The sequence below is a fragment of the Lathamus discolor genome, chromosome 4, assembly GCF_037157495.1.
Source record: "Lathamus discolor isolate bLatDis1 chromosome 4, bLatDis1.hap1, whole genome shotgun sequence".
NCBI classification, from domain to species: Eukaryota; Metazoa; Chordata; class Aves; order Psittaciformes; family Psittacidae; genus Lathamus; species Lathamus discolor.
This window is the reverse complement of record NC_088887.1, coordinates 40926097-40948908: the sequence shown is the minus strand read 5'-3', so window position 1 is coordinate 40948908 and position 22812 is coordinate 40926097. Positions and strand designations below refer to the sequence as shown.

The 22812-nt window shown below is 36.6% G+C and overlaps 1 protein-coding gene across 13 annotated transcripts in view; it reads right to left on the bottom strand.

The window, feature by feature from the left end:
• The window catches only part of DMD (dystrophin), a 1176091-nt gene that overhangs the window by 884539 nt on the left and 268740 nt on the right, over nucleotides 1–22812 (bottom strand). For all 13 annotated transcript variants that reach the window (XM_065677219.1, XM_065677222.1, XM_065677220.1 and 10 more), the window contains exon 2: nucleotides 13427–13488. In XM_065677219.1, the coding sequence (XP_065533291.1) occupies nucleotides 13427–13488 (62 nt within the window). The remainder of the gene's footprint in view (nucleotides 1–13426; nucleotides 13489–22812) is intronic.

The window sequence follows — 22812 nt, the reverse complement described above, 5'->3', positions numbered from 1 at the left end:
CTGCTATGAAGTCTCCAAGCAGCCTTCTCTTCTCCAGGCTGAACAGCCTCAACATTCTCAACCTGTCTTCATACGGGAGGTGCTCCAGTCCCCAAATCTTCCTCATGGCCCTCCTCTGGACTTGTTCCAACAGTTCCATGTCCTTTTTATGTTGAGGACACCAGAACTGCACACAATACTCCAGGTGAGGTCTCATGAGAGCAAAGTAGAGGGGCAGGATCACCTCCTTCGACCTGCTGGTCACGCTCCGTTTGATGCAGCCCAGGATATGGTTGCCTTTCTGGGCTGTGAGCACACACTGAAGCCGCCTCATGTTCATTTTCTCATCGACCAAAACCCCAAAGTCCTTCTCCTCAGGGCTGCTCTGGATCTCTTCTTTGCCCAACATGCAGCTGTGCCTGGGATTTCTCCAACCCAGGTGTAGGACCTTGCACTTGTCATGGTTAAAATTCATAAGGCTGGAATCAGCCCACTTTACAAGCATGTGAAGGTCCCTCTAGATGGCATTCCTTCCCTCCTGTGTATCTACCGAACCACACAGCTTGGTGTCATCGGCAAACTTGCTGAGGGTGCACTCAACCCCACTGTCCATGTCACTGACAAAGATGTTGAACAAGATCAGTCCCAACACCGACCCCTGAGGGTCACCACTCATAACTGGTCTCCAGCTGGACATTGAGCCATTCACCACAACACTTCGTGTGCGACCATCCAGCCAGTTCTTTATCCACCGAGTGGTCCACTTATCAAATTGATGTCTCTCCAATTTAGAGACAAGGATATCATTGAGGACAGTGTCGAACGCTTTGCACAAGTCCAGGTAGATGACGTCAACTGCTCTACCCTTGCCCATCAGTTCTGTAGCCCCATCATAGAAGGCCACCAAATTGGTCAGGCAGGATTTCCCCTTAGTGAAGCCATGCTGGCTGTCACCAAGCACCTTGTTGTTTTTCATGTGCCTTAGCTTGCCTTCCAGGAGAATCTGCTGCAAGATTTTGCCAGGCACAGAGGTGAGACTGACTGGTCTGTGATTACCCAGGTCATCCATTTTCCCCTTCTTGAAAATGGGGGTTATATTTCCCTTTTTCCAGTCTTTGGGAACTTTACCTGACTGCCATGATTTTTCAAATATGATGGCCAGTGGCTTAGCAGCTTCATTTGCCAGCTCCTTCAGGACCTGTGGACGGATTTCATCAGGTCCCATGGACTTTTGCACTTTCAGGTTCTTACGATGGTCTCGAATCAGATCCTCTCCTACAGTGGGCCCAAGGTCATCATTCTCACAGTCCCTGCATCCACCTTCCAAGACTTGGGTGGTGTGGTCAGAGTATTTATCAGTGAAGACTGAGACAAAATAGTTATTAAGAACCTCAGCCTTCTCCCAACATCACCCCCACCAGCCACACAGGCACCCTCACTCCATGACCTGTCGGGCTGCATGGGAGACCATAACTGCCGACTACCAGCAATGGCTGAAAATGTCTTCTGTTCAGGTGAATTTTTACAAGACTTACATACATATAAGGCACTGAAAATTCTAAGCTACTGTAAGGCTATCTGTAAGGCTTTGTGAACAAAGGAGACTACGTATGTCCTATATATTCTTTAATCTTAGAATAGAGATACTTTGTGCTGGATTAAAAACAAAACATAACAAAACAATGATAATTTACAAATGCGTTGATTTTAATTCCTCAACAATATAAAACTTTGGGGGTTCAGTTAAGGGCTAATTTTCTTCAGGAAAAATTAATATAAAAGGCATGTCTGGAATTTGGTACAAGGAAGTCAGACATGAGACATATACTGCAATCAGATAAAAGCAACACAGTTTATCACACTGGTAGAAATTGGGTTCCATTATAGAATTGTGTTCAACTAATGCATGCAACATGAAAAGTCCACCCTCCTAAAGAAGGTGTATTATCTTGCCACCCTGATAGCAATGACTTTAAAATACTAAAGATGCTCAGACAGACTGTAGTGGAAAATCTGCCACTCTTACAGATTTTGAAAATGCCATGTACGCAGAAGATATAAACCTTCATTTTTTGGGGCACTGTAAGGGAGCCATTCTTAAAGCAACTAGTCAGAGTTTGCAGAAAAAGCAAGTCTTGATTCAGTCCCATACACAAGGATGTGGCCAATACACAAGACAGTCAGTAATGTTTTCTATAACTGACAAATATACATTCAAAAGTGGTCCCTTCATAGAAAAAAGCAAGACAAATTAAATCCATGTGGTAATATCTGACTTCAAAAAAAGGAGCTATGCTGAAAAGAAGATAAAAAAGGAGTACAAAAGAAGAATCAAAGCATTTTGTACTAGCAAACACCTTGGAAGCAACATATTGGAGTCCTGAAGTGAATGCACCCCTCAAAGTGTAGCGTCTATGAAAATCAGAAACCTAACTGTTTTATTCTGCCTTTTTTTTCTTAAACAATTTTCCTGAACTCAGTTATGCAATGTAAGTAAGTTCAGAAGAAAACAAGGAAAATATATGGCAAATTCATGTGCATATATGCAATATATGGAAATGCTGATTATATTATTTAAAAATAAAAACAGAGATAGAAGGATACAAACACAAAATCAAGAATTCAGATTATTTCAAAGAAACATTGATAGAGAAATGAACTATGAAGGCAATATCTTACCTAAGTTCATCAGTTAAGTTTCAAGGAAGATGTTTCTGAACAAGACTTGCTGTAGTGGTACACATATGGTGGGCCAAAATCTGGCTGGAGTCAAATATTTCCAAGCATGACTAGGTGCTTCCTTAATCAACTCCAAACTGAAATCAGTTTGTGTGATGTCAGGAACTTTCCAGTGCGGATTAAATGTACAACCTGCCATTTTTTACAAGCCATTTAAGGGACCCAGTCAGTGCTAGAAACCACTTTGGTTTTAATTTTTAATACTCTATTTATAGTCTCTTTATAGAAGATTATCAGATAAGATGTTTTACCATCTCATCTCCTCTGCTTTTGAACACTGGAGCAGCATTCAAGCAGTTTCTTACAATATTTTTGACTATGAGAAAGGCCCAGTATGCCTGCCTTTAACATTTTGTGATTTTTTTTTTAACTTCCGCTTATGTCAGCATAGAACTGAGTTAACTGAACAGAAGAAATTGCTTGTTTATAATTTTCCCCAAAATCTTAATTTCAATAGAACAAATGCTAGACACTAGCAGCATCACATTTTTAAGTCAGCTATATATATTCTCACACTAATATTACCAGGAAGTAAATGTGATGGGCTTAAACTGGCAAATCAATCAAACACACTATGAAAAGCAGATAGAAAAGAAAAATGGCTATTCTGTGTAATAACACTTGTCATGTAGATCTTTGAAAAAAGTGAAAGTATTAGCAAAGTCAGTGACATGAATATCAATATTTAATCAGACCAGGATTCTAAAACAGAGTACAAAAAGATTTAGAAGTTATGCAGACATTCTAGAGCAGGAATAAAGAAGATTCTTTTCTATACATATATATAAAATGAATTCACTAAGCAAAGATTTAATAGCGTGCCTATGTCCGTTTTGCTACTGCTGTTAAGAAACAACTGCAGCTATCTTGTATGAAGTGGCAGGTTTTCACCTTCAAAACAGCCCAAACATATAAACAGAGAAATAACAGAAGTAAGCAGCTCTAAAAAGCACAAATATTCTTGAAGTGTTGGTGCAGAAATACTCCCAAGATCTGACTCATCCACTTCATATGCTAAAAGGCAAATATTCAAGGTCTTGGGCAAATACGGTTATTTGCAACCTTGCACAAATAAGGTTTCTTCCTTCTACCACAGGAAGATCTTTCATAATGATATTTTTTCTGTCTTCATTGCAAGGTAGGTCCTAAAATGCAGGCATGTTGTTTAAAGAAATTAACCTCAATAAAAGTTTTACACCTGGATCAAAAGCATGTCCATCAACATACCCTTTGAAGGAGCATAAAGTCTTTGCACACAATACAGGTATCCCAAAGCATAACACAGAAAGTATATGCAAAAATATAAGTTCTTACAGAACTGGGTAGGGCCATCTTATTAATAACACTGAAACATCAACATCCAGTAATGCCGTCTGTAACATGGATGCAGTCTGCCGAAAACTGAATACTTTGGGGTTTGGGTTTTGGTTAGTTGTTTTTTTGTCTCCAAGATGTGTTTGTTAAAAATATCCTACTCATTTAAACACAGGAGGAACAGCCAAACTTCCTGATGTCAAAGGCAGCCTAGAGAGATATGTCTGAGAGGCACAAGATGTACCCACTACCACAGGCAGAGTGAGGTTTAAGAATGGTATGCAGCAGATGGGGAAACAGTCAGTAAAATTTGCTTTAGCTTCAGTATGTTCATATAAATGGTCAATTATGTAAGTCATGACAGTAGCTCAAAAAATGTGTTGTGTTTGTTTGTTTTTTTTCCTGTTTTAATTCTTGAACTTTCAGTCTAACAAAAATCCACTAAAGCTTTATTTGCCTCTATGAAGAGCTTTGCTTTGGAGATTCTGAAGTTGATTAGATGTAATACTAATGAATTCTGAGCAAAGAAATGATGATGTCTGCTACCAGTAGCAAGCTAAACATATGCACCACTGAGACCTGTACTGCAGTGTATATTTAGCTTATTCCTATTCCATCCCTCAAGATACATACACCATAATAAATTCAAAAGAACAGCAGGTATTCAATTTTCTTTAATCTTTTTTTACTTAAAGTGCAACAAAAAAGTATGAGAGTTTGAATAAGTCTAGGAGATGCAAATCAAAGTGTGAGAAGGAAAAGGCAAAAGAGCTCAATGAACCTCACTTGACTACCTTTTTCCTCAGTAAAACATCAGAAACGGAAGTCCAGTGCCCTCTATTGCCAACACTAGTGGCTGCTATGCTTGCTCAGCATGTCTAATGCATCTGAGGGCAGCTCTTATTCTCCCAGAAGAGACTATAAAAAGCAAGAATATACAGACAAATAATTTTAACACAATAAAAATAAAAACAAATTAAAATGAATATATTTTAATCCATTTTCTTAATGTTATCAATCCACTCAGAAGTTTCAAATTAAATATCTTGGATACTAAATTACCATACAAGGGTTTAAAAGGCAGTCTGCATTAACTCAAAGGTTTCTAAATTGTGGAAGTGTTTCGTCATGCAGACACTCACTTTTTAAGATAATGTACTTTTTTTGGAGGGGAAACCACTTTAATGGAAAACATTTTAAGCCTTAAAATCAGATTTGCAAAAGTAACACAACCTTTGCATGTGCAAATAAAAGATACTGAGAATAGGACACAATCTTCAGTGACTAGACTGAAGCAGTGACAGCTCTAATGCCTTACGGCTGGTGGGAATTTCCCCATGTGGGCAGGGTGGCTGTGGGTCTCAGGCCTTGAGCACCCACAGGAACCTTAGCTCAGGAAAGGAACCTGGCTCTGAGGTAGGTATAAAGTTCTGGAAAAGCTGCTCCTGAACAGCAGCCAGTTTTGAATGTATGCCCACTAAGGCAAAGCAGAGAAAACATGTCACTGCTTGTGCAGTCAAGGGAGCAGACAAGCAAGTCTCACTTGCAAGCAAAAGGTCTTCAGATACACAGCCAGTAACCACAGCTCCACCAGAAGATGAGCAGATAATTAAGCAGAAGAAAAAATTTCACTTTTCATCAAAGTGAAAATGGATCTGCTCTCTAAGAGCTGTCTTGTTTAATTGCAGTCATTTAGACATTCTGGGTGAAATAAAACCACAACAGGCAAAGTTCTAAAATCTCCTGGCAATGGGACAATATTATAGAGGAAAAACATTATAGAATCCCTTCCCTCATGCATACATAAAAAAAACTTCACTTTTGAACATCAGCTTAAAAAAAAAAACAAACATCAAAACAAAACAACAACAAAACAAACTCCAATATGTAGATCAGTTCACTTTTGTTAATCTGATACATCTATCTTTGTGTCTTTAAGCATAATTAAATACATTTTTATCTTCTCTAGGCTTTCAAGTAAAAGGGTTCTTTTCTATCTTCACAGTTTTAAAGGCATTTCCAGCTGCGTGGCTACTACAGTGGGTTATACAGCTTGTGCTTCTGACGTTAGCAAGAACAGAGAAAACGGAGAACACCATCCTCTTGAACAGTATTTTGGTTTTGTCATGCTTCATTGTGACACCACTTAGCTTCTGGTGTTCCTTGTTTTTACAGTAAGTGCAAAGGGGTTAGAATCATAAAATGGTTTGGGTTGGAAAGAATCTTAAGATAATCAAGTTCCAACCCTCTCCATCATGGGTAGGGACACCTCATGCTAGACCACGTCACCCAAGGCCCTGTCCAATCTGGCCTTAAACACTGCCAGGGATGGGGCATCCACAGCTTCCTTGGGCAGCCTGTACCTATGCCTTACTGCTCTCACAGTAAAGAGCTTCTTTCTATCTAACCTAAACCTCCTCTGTTTAGGTTCTAACATATTAGTCCTTGTCCTATCCCCACAGCCCCTGATGAAGAGCCCATTTTAATCTCTGACAGCATCCAGGCCTCTGTGTAAGGCAGAGTTAAATACTGATAAATATTACATTGTTAAAAGAAACATGTCCTAAACATTTTTCCAATAGTAAGCTGAAAAGTTACTTTGGAAGCAAAACAAAGTCAGAGTTGATGTTACATGCAAAGTTCAAAGCATGAGGATATTTGTGCCTTTAAACTGTCCTGTTTCTGTTCACAGTAACTTTCTGACAGCAACTTCATTGATTATTAAAAAAAAAAATCCATAAAAATACATTAATAGACAGTTCAAGTTCTAGAATGAAGTTCTGAGTAAAATAAATGGTAATATTGTCATTGGTATTATCTTTAAAAGTACAGTAAAAATAATTTTAAAGTTATTTTTATTACAAAGGAAATTTATTTGAAATGTAATAAATATTCACACAGCCTGTATCCCATTTTACTGCATCATAAAAAAAATAAAAATAGAGAATATGGAGATGTAATAGGTAATTTAATATATCAATGCAAATACATCTGAGCATGTTTATTGCCTGACACTTGCTTATATATTCTGGAGATATCCAAAAAAGGAAGATCACTCAACAATGCAAATGTGTTTTCTATACCAAGTTTAAACATTATCTGGCTTAAAAAAAAAAAAAAAAAAAAAAAAAAACAAAAAAACCCCAAACCCAACAAAACTGAAAAAAAAAAAACAACCCAAACAAAAACAAAAAACCCTAAACAACAATAACGACAACAACAAAACAACCAAAATGCAAACAAACACAAAAGCCTTTGCTTTAATAATACAGAATAGACATGACATGCCTTTGGTGTACTGTTGCAAGATGTATTATATAAAGGTTATTCGCATAAGAAAGCATGGTATTTTAAAACAGTATGTGACCCAAGAGTTGTGTTGATCACAGGGAGCTGGAAAGCAAAGGTAAAAAAAGCACTCTTAATCTTAAGTGAGAGTTCTGGTTATTTGCCACACTGTAGCAGAGGAAAGTAGTTTGGTTCCCACATTAGTAAACTATTCCTCATCAGTTTCACTGTAGCACTTTAAAAGGCTGGCAACAGAGACACAGAACAGATTAAACAGGTATTTAGGATGGATGAATACCAGTTGTGGTGTCTTACATTGAATAATATCAACTGTGATTTTTTCAGATTTATCACATGGTACAATTTTAAATTTGTGTGGGTTTCTGAATTTTTTCTTTCAGACATACTTTTTTTTTTTTTTAAAGGTATTATCAATGTTTAGTTTATGAACTGAGCTGACACCTACCATATTCACATTTAACATACATTCTTTAAAGGTTTGACCAGGGTCTTACCACAGACACAATTTCAAAATTTTACTTACAAACCATCTTTTGTTTGTCCTGGAATCCATGTTATTACACATGACACCTAATCCTTCTTGACATTTATATCTAAATAAGTGCTCCTTAGCTTGAATAGAGCACAACTTTGATTTTGGTGAAATTCAGCAGAACTCTTCTGACCCAAATAAGTAAATGGATATGGGCACAAAACTATAAGCTTTTGAAGCAAACCTCAGCGTGAGTATGCACTATCAGCAACAAAATTACGATACATGCTATTTTATGACCTGGTAGATACACCACTTGATATTAGCATGTGTTGGTTAATCAAAGCTTTGAGTAGGGTCAACATTCAACCATCATTTACTTTGACCACACTTATTCTTTTTAGAATGTCTTAGTACCTCTTTTTGCCTCTTCAATTAAAAGAATAAAAGAATAAGCTTGCTTTGGTTTTCGTTGGTTGGTTGGATTGGGTTTTTTTCCCCTCTATAATTCAGAATGAATGCAAGTCAGTCTAATTTGCATTAGTTAAAATAAATAAATAAATAAATTGAAAAAACTGCCTTCCTCTTAGTTCTACCCTAACATGGAACAGATTGGGTATCAGATAATGTAGGAAAAGCTGATTTCTGGGATTTCAGCTGAAAACAGTAATATAGACTGGATCAGTTACGGACTGAGAGCATATCTGCACTGCAATGTCAGGTACCAGTTCAACATAGTTGAAAATTACAAGGCTAGATATAAAAGCTTTGGACAGAAAACTTGCAGGATGATCTGTGGCAACATGGAGCTCAGCAAACTGAGCAAATGTAAATGGCTAAGCACTACAGCCACCTGAATGAACGTTTCTGAGCTTGTCTACAATGTTATTAAAGTTTGTCCTGCAAAGCCAATGTTGATGTAGGATTTCTCCTCTAGAACTGAGCTCTAGAGAGTACAACAGCAGCTAACCCTACTGATTGCTATTATTAAGTGAAACAGCTAGTGATCTTTTCTAGTCTCATAGACATGCATATGCAACTACTGTTCTGGTTTTAGGAAATACAACACATGGGCAGACATTAGTGAACTTTGAGCACACTGATCTGAACCTCTAAGTTCACTGTTTAATACCAGTTTTCCTACCAGTACCTCACTCATCTAAGCAGCTGTCTTCATTTGACCTATAGGTTATTTGTCAAGATAGCAGTTTGGACAGGGCAAACACTGAGTATTTTAATCTGTGTTTCTGTGATTTGCTGACAACTTGCCTCCCTCCAGCTCTTTTTCTTGGTTACTAATTGCAGCCCAGAAATATGGCTGAAGAATTGGTTAATCTGATGAAGTTTGACATAAATTATTCACAGGGGCTAACGCATTTCCATAGAAGCAAAATCTTAAAGAAATTTGCCAAATTAAACTGTTATTGTCTACTCCAAAAGCTTCACCAGATTGCTCCCCTCCCAGAGTCTTCAACACTTCAAATTCACTTTATTTTGAGTGGCTTTTTAAATTAGTTTTAATTCAAAATAGCATGGAAGCAGCAAAAGCAGCAATGCAAATTTCTCTGTCAGATGCCAGACTTATAGTAGTCTCTCTGGACCTCAAATATTTGATATATTTCCTCCATAGGTCAGTAAAAATTTCATTTGTATCAATAATTTTTATTTGATATGCAAAAGGCATTTAATCTACAATCACAGGAGACCACTAAAGCAAATGGGAGTCTTGAATAATTTCAGGTTGCCCATGAACTCAAGAAGATGGAAAGACTTGAGACTGTCAAAACACTTCCTATCATATAAGCCACAGACAAACACTGGGTCACTAAGAAATTATTTTGACTGCTACACAGTTCAACTGAAGTTGCAAGCAATGCTCCCCCTTTGGGTTCCTTTTATCCCTGCATATACCAGTTACCTGAACAATCTAGCTGCTATTCAAAACAATTTCATTAGTAAAAAGCGTATTTAATTTTGCTGATTGTTGTTCTGTTAGCCACATATATCTTAAATGAGGCTGTCAACCTTCTTTGGCATAGTCTGCATATTTACTGTGTTTCTTCACATAATCACTACAGAAATGGGATCCTAATTCCACAGTCACCACATAAACCGCTACCTTCTAGTATTTCTGCCTGCTGATAAAAAGCTGCCATTCTTCACCACTTAAATTCTCCATTAAAAAGATTCCTTACCACATGATCTTTGGTTTGCATAAAGCTAAGTAATGAAAATAATGGTTATCTTAAATTTATTTTCATATTCTGCCTTCTTCAATATCAACAGAAAAAAATCCAAAACATGAAGTAGAGCAACCATTGAAAAAAAAAAAAAAAATCCTCTTCTTCCATCTACCATGTTCTATGTTCTGACTCTTGTCTATATGTATTGTCATATACTGACTTCTTTGACTATATAAAGGAATTTTCTACACTTCTGTAGCAGAAATGTGGACAACCTATTTAAACCTCTGAATTTACTAGCAATGATGTGTTTTCGATATTGCAGATTGAAATGTTGAGAAATCATTCATAAATTACTAGTCATTTATAAAACTCACTTACAGATTAAGCTGCTGACCTTAAGTTAACCATAAAGGTATAACCTAAAATTCAAGCTGCAAAATTTGCAACGATTACCTGCTTGCCTTCTCTGTACTCACAACACATACTGTTATTGCTGGCAGTACAATTGTCAGTACTTTGAGACAGCCCCTCCATAATGAGAGAACAAAAAAAAAATGCCAGTATTTCTTTAGTCACAGGAGCATGCTCTTTCCTTTTTTGGGTTAAGAAGTTCTGGCACTGGAATTTTCAGTTTTTCATTTTAAACTTAACTGCCATTTCCAAGCTCTTTCATACATGCAAATAAAGAACAATTCCATCTTCTGTAACACTTTGTATTTTGAAGCCTATTATACACTGAACAACTGAAGATGTTTAGCCAGTGAGACAACATAAGCTCATTTAAAATCGGGTACAGACATTGTTAACGTAATTGTTGTGGTGGTTTCAAAGTTCCAGCAGAGAGCAAGCTGAGGGCTTGCGATGCCTTTTCATTCCCCCAAACACATAGTTAAGATCCTGTGTTTCATTTACAAATGATTCAGTTATCTGAAATTTTATAAGTTGAGATCTGAGCAAAAGCTATCTTACCCAGGACTAGATCTTTTATGAGAGCTCTAATTATAGTTCTATTATTAAAAACTAGGCTACCATACCTTACTTTGCTATCATTATGTGCACCCTGCAGAACTTAACTATTTTATAAATAAACTTTTGAGGACAAAGAAAAGCTCTTTCTGAATAAAATTATATTAAAGCAATATGCTCTAAATTTTTTAAAGATGACTTAAGTTTCAACTTATTGCATGCTATTTAGTTGATAAAACAAGAAGGTATCACTAAAGAAAGTCATACACAATGTCTATGATTAGAGGAGTGAAAACAGAAAGGTCTCTTGGATCATATTCTCTATTTCTCCTATTCTTCTAATTTACTAAATGTTTTATCTCACAAACATTACAAGCCAACTTTTGGGCTCTCTTACTGCAACAACGATGAGGTGCTTATAGATTAGTCACATACTGTAATCTTTAAAGAACAGATTTTTTGCATAGCCCATTTTCTGGTTGGTAAAAGGAGTAGGAATTAGAGTTTCGAGACAAAAGTATTTTGGTTATATATAACAACTTTGCAGGAAAAGAATAATTTGGCCAAGATTTAAAGAGCAAAGTTTTTTTGGTAGATGGACTGTTGAAATAAAAAGACCTTGTCCAAAACACAAGTGATGCACGAGGCAAAGAAAAACTTGCACCATAGTTTGTAGCAGGTTTTCCTCAGAATCCAAACGAAGTAAAGGGAGATGAGTATTTCTCCAGTATGTTTATGAATGTGTGTACACATACAACTAAAAATTTATAGAACTGAAGGAAAAGGTAGTTAAAACACCACTGAAGTACACTCCATTGAACTTGAATTGGAAGAAGACATCTAGATCAATTCAGACAACTGAGTCAAACCTACCATTAAAAGCATCTGCTTATTGGTCATATTTTCTAAACCCCTCATAATTACTGTTCTTCTGCATACTTCTTCTAAGTTTCCTCAGTAACTGAAAGTTTTGCTATTGCATAAAGTCACTATTACTAAGAAAGCAATGCTCTAGGAACACAACACTTGATTTAGATATAGAAGCAACAGTTAACCTTAGTTTTCTGTAACTATTTCTGTGACCATAACAAGGCCTAACTGGCAATGTATTTCAAATTAGCTTGTATCAGACAATGACTGCTAGGGCTATCTATGTCTTTGCATATGGAACACCAAGACACTAAACTACTTAAGTTAAAATCTCACTGTTGCAAATAAAATGAAATAGTTACAACTTTCACCTTCTGTTAAGTATTTCTCTTATCACAGTCATAATATATATGCCTCTTTTTTTTTTTAATACTACTGTGTAGCTGATTTGTTTGTGATACACCACAATTTCCAGACTTTTCTTCACTTTTTTACTGATAACACAGTTGATGCTTTTTCTGTATGCATACATTATTACTTCTGTCCCAAATATAATACCTCACACTTGTCTTGTAATTCATTGATTAATTAGAGATCATTTGAGTTCAGGACTGTCTTTCCTCCTGATCCAGTCCTCCAAACTGCTGGTCATCTCTGCTGTAAAGATGCTGAGCACAAATGTGTGCTGTCTAAATTATTTGGAGTACCCTGAGAAAATGCTCCGGACCTGTGGGACTCCCTGCTGGACTGCACCATTACTGAGCATGTTTTCCAACATTATGGTGGTCCTATTCAGATTATCTCACCCCTTTTTTTAATAAGGAGAAGCAGATGGGACACAATCAAAAGCCAGACTAAACAGAAGAAATATCACAGGTACCATTTCATTTGTGTCCATTGCCAGATAAAATGACAGATTGTGGGAATGACTTAGTTTATTACTGGCAAATACAGTTCAGTAATTATCCTCCAGCAATTTTAAAAATGTTTAATAAAATTAATAGTTTGAGCTCAATTTTTCCTATGTATTAAAGACAAAATTATTACATACTGCCAGGGGACCTCGTTTAAATAAGCTAGTTATTTGATCTTTTTTCAAGTGTATTTGAGATCTTTACCAAAGATAATGATTTCAAAACATATTATAATTGACTTTCATAATTTACTGGATGGATCACACCTCTTGTCTTTGACCTTGCTCCTCTCCAATTCATCTGCTTTTGTTAAATTTGGGATTGCAATTAGAACAAAGAAAAGACAAGCTCAATAGAGGAAACTTCTCCATATACTAGGAACATAAGAAAACCAGCCAACATTCAGTAATATATCTACATCAGTAGTCTGAGAAAAAGCAAAGTGAATAGAGGCAGAGAACATTTTAAAAGGATGGCTTCTTGCATTTCAATCTCTACTGCAATCAAAGGAATAAAACTTGGTGATCTTTTCTAACAAATCAGTTAACAACATTCAGCAATATCTGAAACTTGTAACTGTTATCTTGAAAATTAAACCTCAGTGGAGGAAAATCTGGGTCTTTTTTTTTAAAGATTCAAACCAAATTTTTGTTTATGAATAAACAAAAAGTACTTACCTTAGCAAATTGTGCATTTATCCATTTTGTGAATGTTTTCTTTTGAACATCTTCCCGTTCATCTGCAAGAGAAAAGTAAAGCACTTCGTTAGAATTGTTCAACAAAGTGGCACAGTATTATTCACCGAAGCTTCGGTCTTGGTTTGTAGTAAAGATACTAATGATAATTCAAATGCATTCAGGGTACCTACTTGTATGTATTCTGTCCTTGGCAAGTACATCATCATGTTTCAGACAGACTACACTTACTCTACGCAGTTATGGTCTATATCCCTAGCTCAACTCACCCACCCTGTGGTTTCTTCTGTAACAAAGTATTTTGCAGTAGGATCTGAAATATCTCATTCAAATATTTAATTTTATGTAAGTATTTAATAAAAAAAAAAAGAAAAAACTGTCATTGCTACCCAATGACATGAGCAATAGGAAACTCTTCTACAGCACTTTTATAAAAGGACTTGAAATAATGTTTATATGCACATCCTCATATTTCTTGAGGAAGTCTTCCAGACCACAATGATAGTTCTCCATTGCCAGTCCCTGCCATACATTATGCATTTTCTGCCTTGCAGCTATTGACCTGTCACAATTTGTTATGTATTTTTAATCCAGTAAGGAAATTAAAAAGAAACAAAACCCATGCATGTGTTCAGCCATATATGAAAGTCCTTCTCGATTCTTTAATACAAAAAAAAAAAAAAAAAAAACCCCACATTCTAGATGGAGATCTATAGGTCTTAGGCCTTGATTTCTTTATCTAAGTCATAAGTCAAGTCTTGATGCAGAATTAAGTGGACACACAAAGGTACAATTCTAACTTATTTTATGTAGACAGAAAGAGAAAGAGGCCCTCAACTTAGAACCTAATAAGCATTTACTCAATAAGATCTGTAGGTATTATCCCTGAAATAATACAGAAGGTCAAACCTTTTTATGACAAGGTCAAACCAAACTAGAACTAAAGGGCATATGTGGAAAACACTGCAGAATGCTTATACTAAAAAAAGGCTCACTCAGTCCTGCCTTTTGGTTTGCAGTAAAATTCTCTACTTTTCTTAAATAAAAAGGGATATTAAATTCCCATCTGAAATGTTCAGCAATTAATAATGTTAATGGATTTATCTGCATTTGAAAGTCAGGTATGGATGAGCTACATGAGAAATGCACAGCATTAATAACATACTTTGTTTTTTCCTCCTTCCACCCCTCCAAGGAGACATGGAAAATCTCTTTGATGCAAATATATCTTTTGTTCTTAAAGCCTCAATTCAATTGCACTTTAAAAGTGGCTTTTCACAAGAACGTTTTCCATTCTCTACAATACAATATACTCAGGAAGAAAAAATACTAGCATTTGTAAAACTACTATTTCATTATAAAAAACTTCTGCATACCAGAATGAGCATATTCTAATTGTTTTCATGATTATGGTGAAGAGATTGTCAACATGATAGTACTACTGGAAACATACCATAGAAGTCAATCATTATATGCATTCTGCCACTAATGTAGGAGTACTTGCTACAATAAACTTTCCAGAGTTCTACTACTACCTATCCCAAATAATGCTTCTTGCTTCACCCCTTGCATGAAACTGGTATTTTAATATTTTTTGGCTGAAGATGCATAATCAATATAATGTTATATTACAAACTTACTCAAAAAAATATGTAAAACATTACATATAAACAGCTATTTCTATTTAATCATCTCTGTTACAAATGACAAATGTAACCTTAAAACAGGGCAGAAGAAGAGTATGTGGTATTTAGCAAGGGAAAAGAAAGAGGCAAAAAGCCTCTTTCAGACTGTTTAAACTTTTACTTTTCCACCATAGGCTACTGTAATAGCACTTTCAATAACAGTGTGTGGTGTTTAGAGTTCTTTTCCCATAAGGATATAAGCCAAAGATTTGACTGCTATTCAGCAATTTGTGTCCATTAAGCTAATAAAAAACAGGGTCTCTTGAGGAAAATGACAGTTAAACCCACAATCTAAATGTTTGAAACTTACTCAAATTTCAGGCAATGCTCTACTACTTTTGCAAACACAAATCTATTCCACTGATGTTATCTTCATACAGAGAACATTTCAAGCACTTTTATCTCTAGATGCTTGGTCTGACAAGTTGTTAGCCACATCAATTTGTTAGTCACAACCTCCTAACCTAAAAAATGATCAATGTCTTGGTTATGTACAGCGTGTTTTCCCCACAGTAAACATGACATTTTTCAAAAAAGTATGTTCTCCTAACCCAGATTTACGGATTGAATGCTAGATGTGGAAGCTGAATGACATTTGTCTGAGCGCTGCAAAAACATGCCAGAAATAGTCATCTGCCACGTTCATAATCCTTTATTTATAACAGATCCTTTACCAGCGAATTGATGAATGCCCTTGCAGGTGTTTTGCCTGTGAGTCAATAAGAAAAATCAAATGGCCAGGCAGCTAATTCCTTCAGCTGTTCAAGAGGAATATAGTATGTTTACTTCTTTTCTTTCAAGCTGGAAGAATTGCAGAATAGCATACCATCTCCCTTCAGGCTAAATCTGAACACTAAATACCATGTGGATCCAGAATTCCTTTACCTCAATAATAACATGATCACTTCCCAAAGCAATAATATGGTTTTATCAGAATGCTGGACAGAGTGGAACAGGATTAACCCCCTTTCTGCAGGTTATCACCTCAGAAAATGAACTCAGAAATAAGTCTATAGAAAGCCTTCCAGGAGAAAAAAAAAAAAAAAAAAAACAAAAAAAAACAACCAAGAAAACTGACCTGTGAAATTTATCTGATTTTTATGCACCAGAGCCTTGAGTACCACTGAACAGACCTCATTTTAACTAGAACAAATGGATCTTATAATTCTGGTATTTCTGGTAGGATGAGCATCCAGCTATGCAACTGTGAATGTAAACCTCTCGAATTAGCTAACTGCATATTTGACTTTAAAAGTATTATTCCAGTCTAGAGCTCATAAGAAATCATAGCCAGGAAAGAAAGTGAAGTATTAATGGAGCTATAATCTGACAAACGACAGTTCTAAGATTTAATCAGGTAGCAAGAGTAATAGTGACAATTGGCACAATGAAGAATACTTAGGAACATGTAATCAGTATTCAGCAGAACAAAGATGAGATTATTAATTGCAAGGGGTTACCAGACAACTTTCCTAGATACTTTATTAAGTAGTTCATGTTTGCAACCTACTGCTAAAATGAAATTCTTTTCTATTTTCCAGCAAAAAAGATGCAGCATTATGTTGTCATCTCTTAGTACACTACACTTATTTTTCCAAAACACCCCCTTACCAAATACCACCAAACATATCAAACGAAAGATGGCAACAGAAAAAAAAAAAAAAAGATTAATGTATCTGGTATACTCTAGATATGTCCTAAAAGCATACAGCAGTGTTAGCAAGTCATAAAAAGCAGTACGTTTAAACAATGTGAATTGTTGAATGATGAATACCAAGCAGATTTTAAGTTAACCAAGGTTCAGAAACATACAGTATATACGTCACTATATCATTCCATTTGTATGATGTAAGCCACTCTCCCACACAAAACATGGAGTGGGGGAAGCTCCACTCTTTGCATCTTTCTCTTTTTCTAGAGGATCTTCACTTTCTCTTACTCCTGACACACATGAATAAATAATGCTTTCACAGACCCACAGAATGGTTGAGGTTGGAAGTGACCTCTAGATGTCATCTGGTCCAACTTCCCTTGTCAAGCAGGGTCACCTAGAGCAGACTGTCCAGGACCACAGTGAGTCTGTTTTTTAATATTTCCAAGGATGGATACTTCACAGCCTCTTCTCCTATAGAGAATGAATCAATAGTGCGTCTTTCCTATCATCTGCACTCTGCCTTCCAGATATGTAGGTAGTGATTACCAATTTAAGTGGCTTAGGAAACTTTCCTGAAGAATAAGTACAGCCAATTTTTGACAATTAGAAAACACTCAACAAAAGTACGCTAACACTTCAGGGGTATAAGAAATGAGCTGTATCCTCAGATTGTAAGCTTTAATTTGAAATGAAGAAATAAATCATCATCCTTAAGGTGCCAATAAAGACATTGCGAAATACGTGTGGAATATCTGAATCACTGCAGAGACTGGCAGTGATAGGAGGATCGCTTGTGTGAGCAGTCTTCAGCAAACAGCTCCATCACAGGCTGAATCACAAACAAGAAAACACAGAGACTTGTCTTATTCCATTCCCCAGTGTTGCCTTGAACTGGGTTAAACAATAATTGAATAGCTAGGTTTTGTCTACTGGGAACTATCAGGAAAAAGAAGGGAAAAAAAAAAAAAAAAAAAAACAAAAAAACCACAATTCTTGTACAGTAGCTGAAAACTTTGAAACAATGGTCTTAAGGCAGGTGTCAGTTCCTTCATTCATTGCAACTGCAGGTCCATCACAACTGCACTGTACAAAATAAAAGCATCAGAATTGCTATTTTTGCTAGAAGCCAAACAATGCAGATTTAGAAAAGGCCAGGATTTGCTTCAGTGACTGGGAGTGAGTACCAGCTCTGGTGGGAACACTAGGAACAAAAGAGGCCACAGACAGTCACATTATTGATACTCTGGCTCCATCAACTCACTATTCTTAGAGATTTCAATCACATTGTTACAATACTCTGCCAGTAACTGCAACTGCTGAGAAATGTTCCCTTCCCATTCTTGCTTATTTGAGAGGGAGAAAAGAAATCAATTCAATACAATGACTGAATGATATTTGAGTGGACTAGCTTTGATTTTTAGTCATTGAGGTCATCCAAGACATTCACAAGCTGACAGGAAATACAATAGACTGCTTTGACAGACAGCCAATGATTTTAAGTCTATTGCTCATGTAGTGCAATATGTAACATACAATTCTTTGTCCATCTTCTATAAATACACTGATGAGCAGAATTTATCTGAATACTGTTAAAAAACCCTGTTCCCTATGCTAACTCTTGAGACTTTACCATGGAACATGAGTCAAATCACCATAATTAGACCATCTCAGGCTTCTCAAAATACTGATGAACCTATTCAAAATCTCAGCAGAAACAGGAGACTTCAGTATACAGAAAACCCTCATTAATACATAAATTTTTAAAAAGTATATCTCAATCCTCTGAGAAATAGTATATCAACAATTTCTGAGGACGTGGTAAGATTCATGGCAAATTTAGGAAAAAAGAGGGGGTATCACCATACAGAAAAGACTTAATCTCAACTCTGCTTCCCCCCATCCCCTTGGTCAAATACAGGAACTCAGAAAGAGTGATTCCATTTGCTACCTGAACAGAAGAGAGAATGGCTATTAGATGCAACCTACAAGATTTCTACTGATACCACAGGCCTAGACTGAATATCATGCTGAGAAAGCCTTTTATTTTTCTCATTATTTTAGCTGGAATTGTTCTCTCATTATAAATGTTTCAGGGAAACTGTTTCCTGACTTCTTTTTCCTCCTTTTTTTTTTTTTTTTTTTAAATTCTTTAAGGCATTACAAGTGTTTATATAATGTCTCATTCTTCTGACCTAGCTTTGCCTAATTACCTATTTTGGGAAAAAGTAAAGAGTGCTTTTGAGGACAAGTATGGATATTATGGGGTAGAAAAAGAGCAGAAGCAGCACAAAAGATAGAGAACAGAACTGAATGCTAGTCTGGAACAGAAGGAAAGAAAAGAAAACAACAAAGCTAAAAGATGAAGAAGGGATGAAAGATAGAAGGGGAAGTAAACACTTTTTCCCTGGCTTCGGGAAAAAAAGGGCAAAAGACATATACAGAAGTAAAAGTGGGATGGGAAAAGGCAGAGACATATTCTTTTGAGAAAGAAAAGGGGATAAGGCATTTCTTGTGATATCTGGCAGCTAGAAGTTATGTGCAGGGAAACAGTGAATTTAAACAAAAGAGCCACCCAAGTATGTACAGCAAAACAGCACAGTGTGATCTGCCTCTCCAGGTCATTAACCACTTCCAAAAAAAAAAAACAAACAACACAAAACCAAAACAAACAGAAAAGAAGATTTGACTAGCATCCAAGAATACCAGAATAATGCAAGTTAGATATGATCCCTAAAATAATTAGAGACAGGGTTGAAATGTACACATAGACTTAGGTTTAAACAAATAAATTTGCTGCGTGTCTGTTGAAAACACTCCCCCCCACCACCATTTATCAGCCTTTTCCCCTAAATAAATTGCAGCAGGTACAACTCCCAAGGTAAAAGCAGGAGCACAATTCCAATAGAATTAAATAATAAATAAATAAATAAAGACAATAAACAGAATTTTAGTTCACATTTTCAGAACACTGTAAGTATACACAACGTGGGGTATTCAGCTCCAATTCGTATATTGGTAATGGTATTCTCAGCAGTTGGTCTAGTCCTCCTCTAGTCTACCACATGCAAACACACTTAGGGAATTGATCATACTTCTCCCTGTCTATGGATTTGATTCAGGAGGAAGGAGCAGAACTGTTAATAGAGAATAACCCTCCTGAAGAGCCCATGGGCTGGTCACTTGCTTCTTGCTGGCTGGCTGTTAAGTGGAGTGCCTAATGACTCAACTGTTTAAATTGAAAAAAAAAAAATAAATAAATAAAAACAAAACCCAAAGAAAGAGGACCCTGATTTTGCATTTCTCATCATCACTGGCATAGGAACATGGGAAGGGAGTAGCAGTGCTTTCCTCTCCCATATCACTTGATACCATACTAACTGTCAAGACATTCCCCTCAAATGTTGGTGATCCACCCTTGCTTTAGGCTTTCAATAATAAGGCCATGAAAGAGTTTTGAACCACACTACCACAAATACCCTGGTCTCCTAGGTATTGACAGCTCTGCAAACACAAGCTTTACTGATTTTGTCTGCTGATTTTCCTCTTTTCTAACTAGAAATTTTGTTGGATACAGGACCCAGAAAGTTTTTCCCAGAAGGAAATCACTCTGAAAATGAAACCTAAGAAGCCACACTGCTTCAATATGTAAGATTTCACTGCAAAGGATAAATCACTCCCCAAAATTAAGGAACAAATCTATCTCTGCCTGAGAAACTGGTGCTCAAAAAAGGAAGGATTTCAGCTTATGACTTGTTATCTTTACATGGAAATACATAATAATTCATTTGGATATTCAGCTGTGTATAAAGAGTGTACCCTTTATTATCTATTTTTCAATATCATATACACACATTAACAAAAAATAAGCTTAACATATTAGAATCATAGAATAGTTAGGGTTGGAAAGGACCTCAAGATCATCTAGTTCCAACCCCCCTGCCATGGGCAGGGACACCTCACAGTAAACCATCCCACACAAGGCTTCATCCAACCAGGCCTTGAACACTGCCAGGGATGGAGCACTCACAACCTCCCTGGGCAACCGATTCCAGTGTCTCACCACCCTAACAGGAAAGAATTTCCTCCTTATCTCCAATCTAAACTTCCCCTGTTTAAGTTTTAACCCATTACCCCTTGTCCTGTCACTACAGTCCCTGACTAAGAGTCCCTCCCCAGCATGCCCATAGGCCCCCTTTCAGGTACTGGAAGGCTGCTATTAGGTCCCCACGCAGCCTTCTCTTCTCCAGGCTGAACAGCCCCAACTTCCTCAGCCTGTCGATATTAATAGAATATCCTATTAATAGAAGTGTGTTCTATTTCAGCATCATACCATCAATTTAGTAGCATTTTCTGAATACTGTAGATGATATATTGCATGCTAAACCGAGGTAACATGCTTACTTTCCTTAAACCTTCATGCTGGTTAGAACTGCTATAGCAGCTTAAATCACTGCAGCTTTCTGGAACTTGCAGCACACTATACAACTAAACTATATTATCAACTTTTTGGCAGGCACCACTGAAATCATACAATCATAGAATCAACTAGGTTGGAAAAGAAAGACCTTTAAGATCATCAAGTCCAACTCTTAACCCAGGACTGCCAAATCCACTACTAAACCATGTCACTAAGGGCCTCATCTACACAGTTTTTGAACACACTCAGGGATGATGATTCCACCACTTCCCTGAGAAGCCTGCACCAATGCTCCATATTGCCAAGGCATCCAAGTACCTTCACAAAATACCAATAAAGATGATTTATAAGTTTTTTTTCTTGTTGTTAAAAGCAATAAAAAAAAAAAAACTGCTTAGTGCTAAAAACTATTTCAACTTCAGCACAAATTCAAAGAAAATTTGGGGAAGTTATCAATATTACTAAAACATGAAAGGAAAGTAAGGGGAGTTCACGAATACTAACTTAATCTTTCAAAATTAATAAGTTTGAGGAAAATATCTTACTATTACTTGTTGGATTATTTTTAAAAAAAAATTTATTTCTTTTTTACAGTTTAAGGAAGCACATGCTAAAAGCTGATGAGACATCGTGCAGTGCTGCAGAAAATCAACAGGGATGCCTTTTTCCATATAGATTTACTACTACTATTATACATAAAACCTACCGGAACTCCACAACCTAGCACTGCAATTTCTGAAACAGGTGCTGAAGGATACTTTGATCCTTTCATCTCCTAAAGACTGCTAAGGACTTGTAAGGTCACTTAGCAGAGAGATCACACTCGGCTCAGAGTAAGAAAACAACATTTGCTGCTCAGTCCCACCTTTGGTTGTTCATCTGACTTGGAAAAAACGGTAGAATCCAAAAGGTTTAACTCAGGGAGTGACTAAATGTGATAAACAGAGTAAATATGTTTCAACTGTACTAACTCTGGTTTCAGATGTCCTTAATTTAACCCATTTTTGCCCCTTCCCAGAGAGAAAGGGAATTGCTAACAGCAGAGCAATTGCTATCTCAAAAAAAAAAAAAAAAAAAAAAACCACAACAAAACAGTATCATCTATTTTTTTCTTTTTTTTCTCCCTCCTCAGAGCACACACATATTTTCATACTCTGCTCCTTGTGGAGGAGAGTGTTAGGACAGATTGATAGGCACAAGCAGGTAGGCAAGGCTGCAGCAGTCCCTCTGCGAGCCCTAACATACAGCCAGCACCAAGAAAATCCTCATCAGTTAAAGACTAAAAAAATTGTTTTGCGTACACAGTGTGTTTTGTGGCAACCCATAATAAGTGTTGTTACTCCTCTGTACCAATGATCTGAGAATTGCTGAAACTAATTTAAGGTGGAAGCAAGTGCTCTTGCCTTGGCTGCAGTTACCAAGCTGTCTCAAAGCAAACCCCAGCCTTATAAATGTTCCTGTCACCACTGTGGGAAAAGTTTCATACCAGAAAAAAAGCAGCACTGGCAGATCCTGTATTTCAGCAATGTCAAAAAAAGAAAAATCTCCAGAAAATAAGAAACTTGGTTTTCAGCAATTTCAGACAGCTCTAGCCTTTATGGTTTTCACAAGG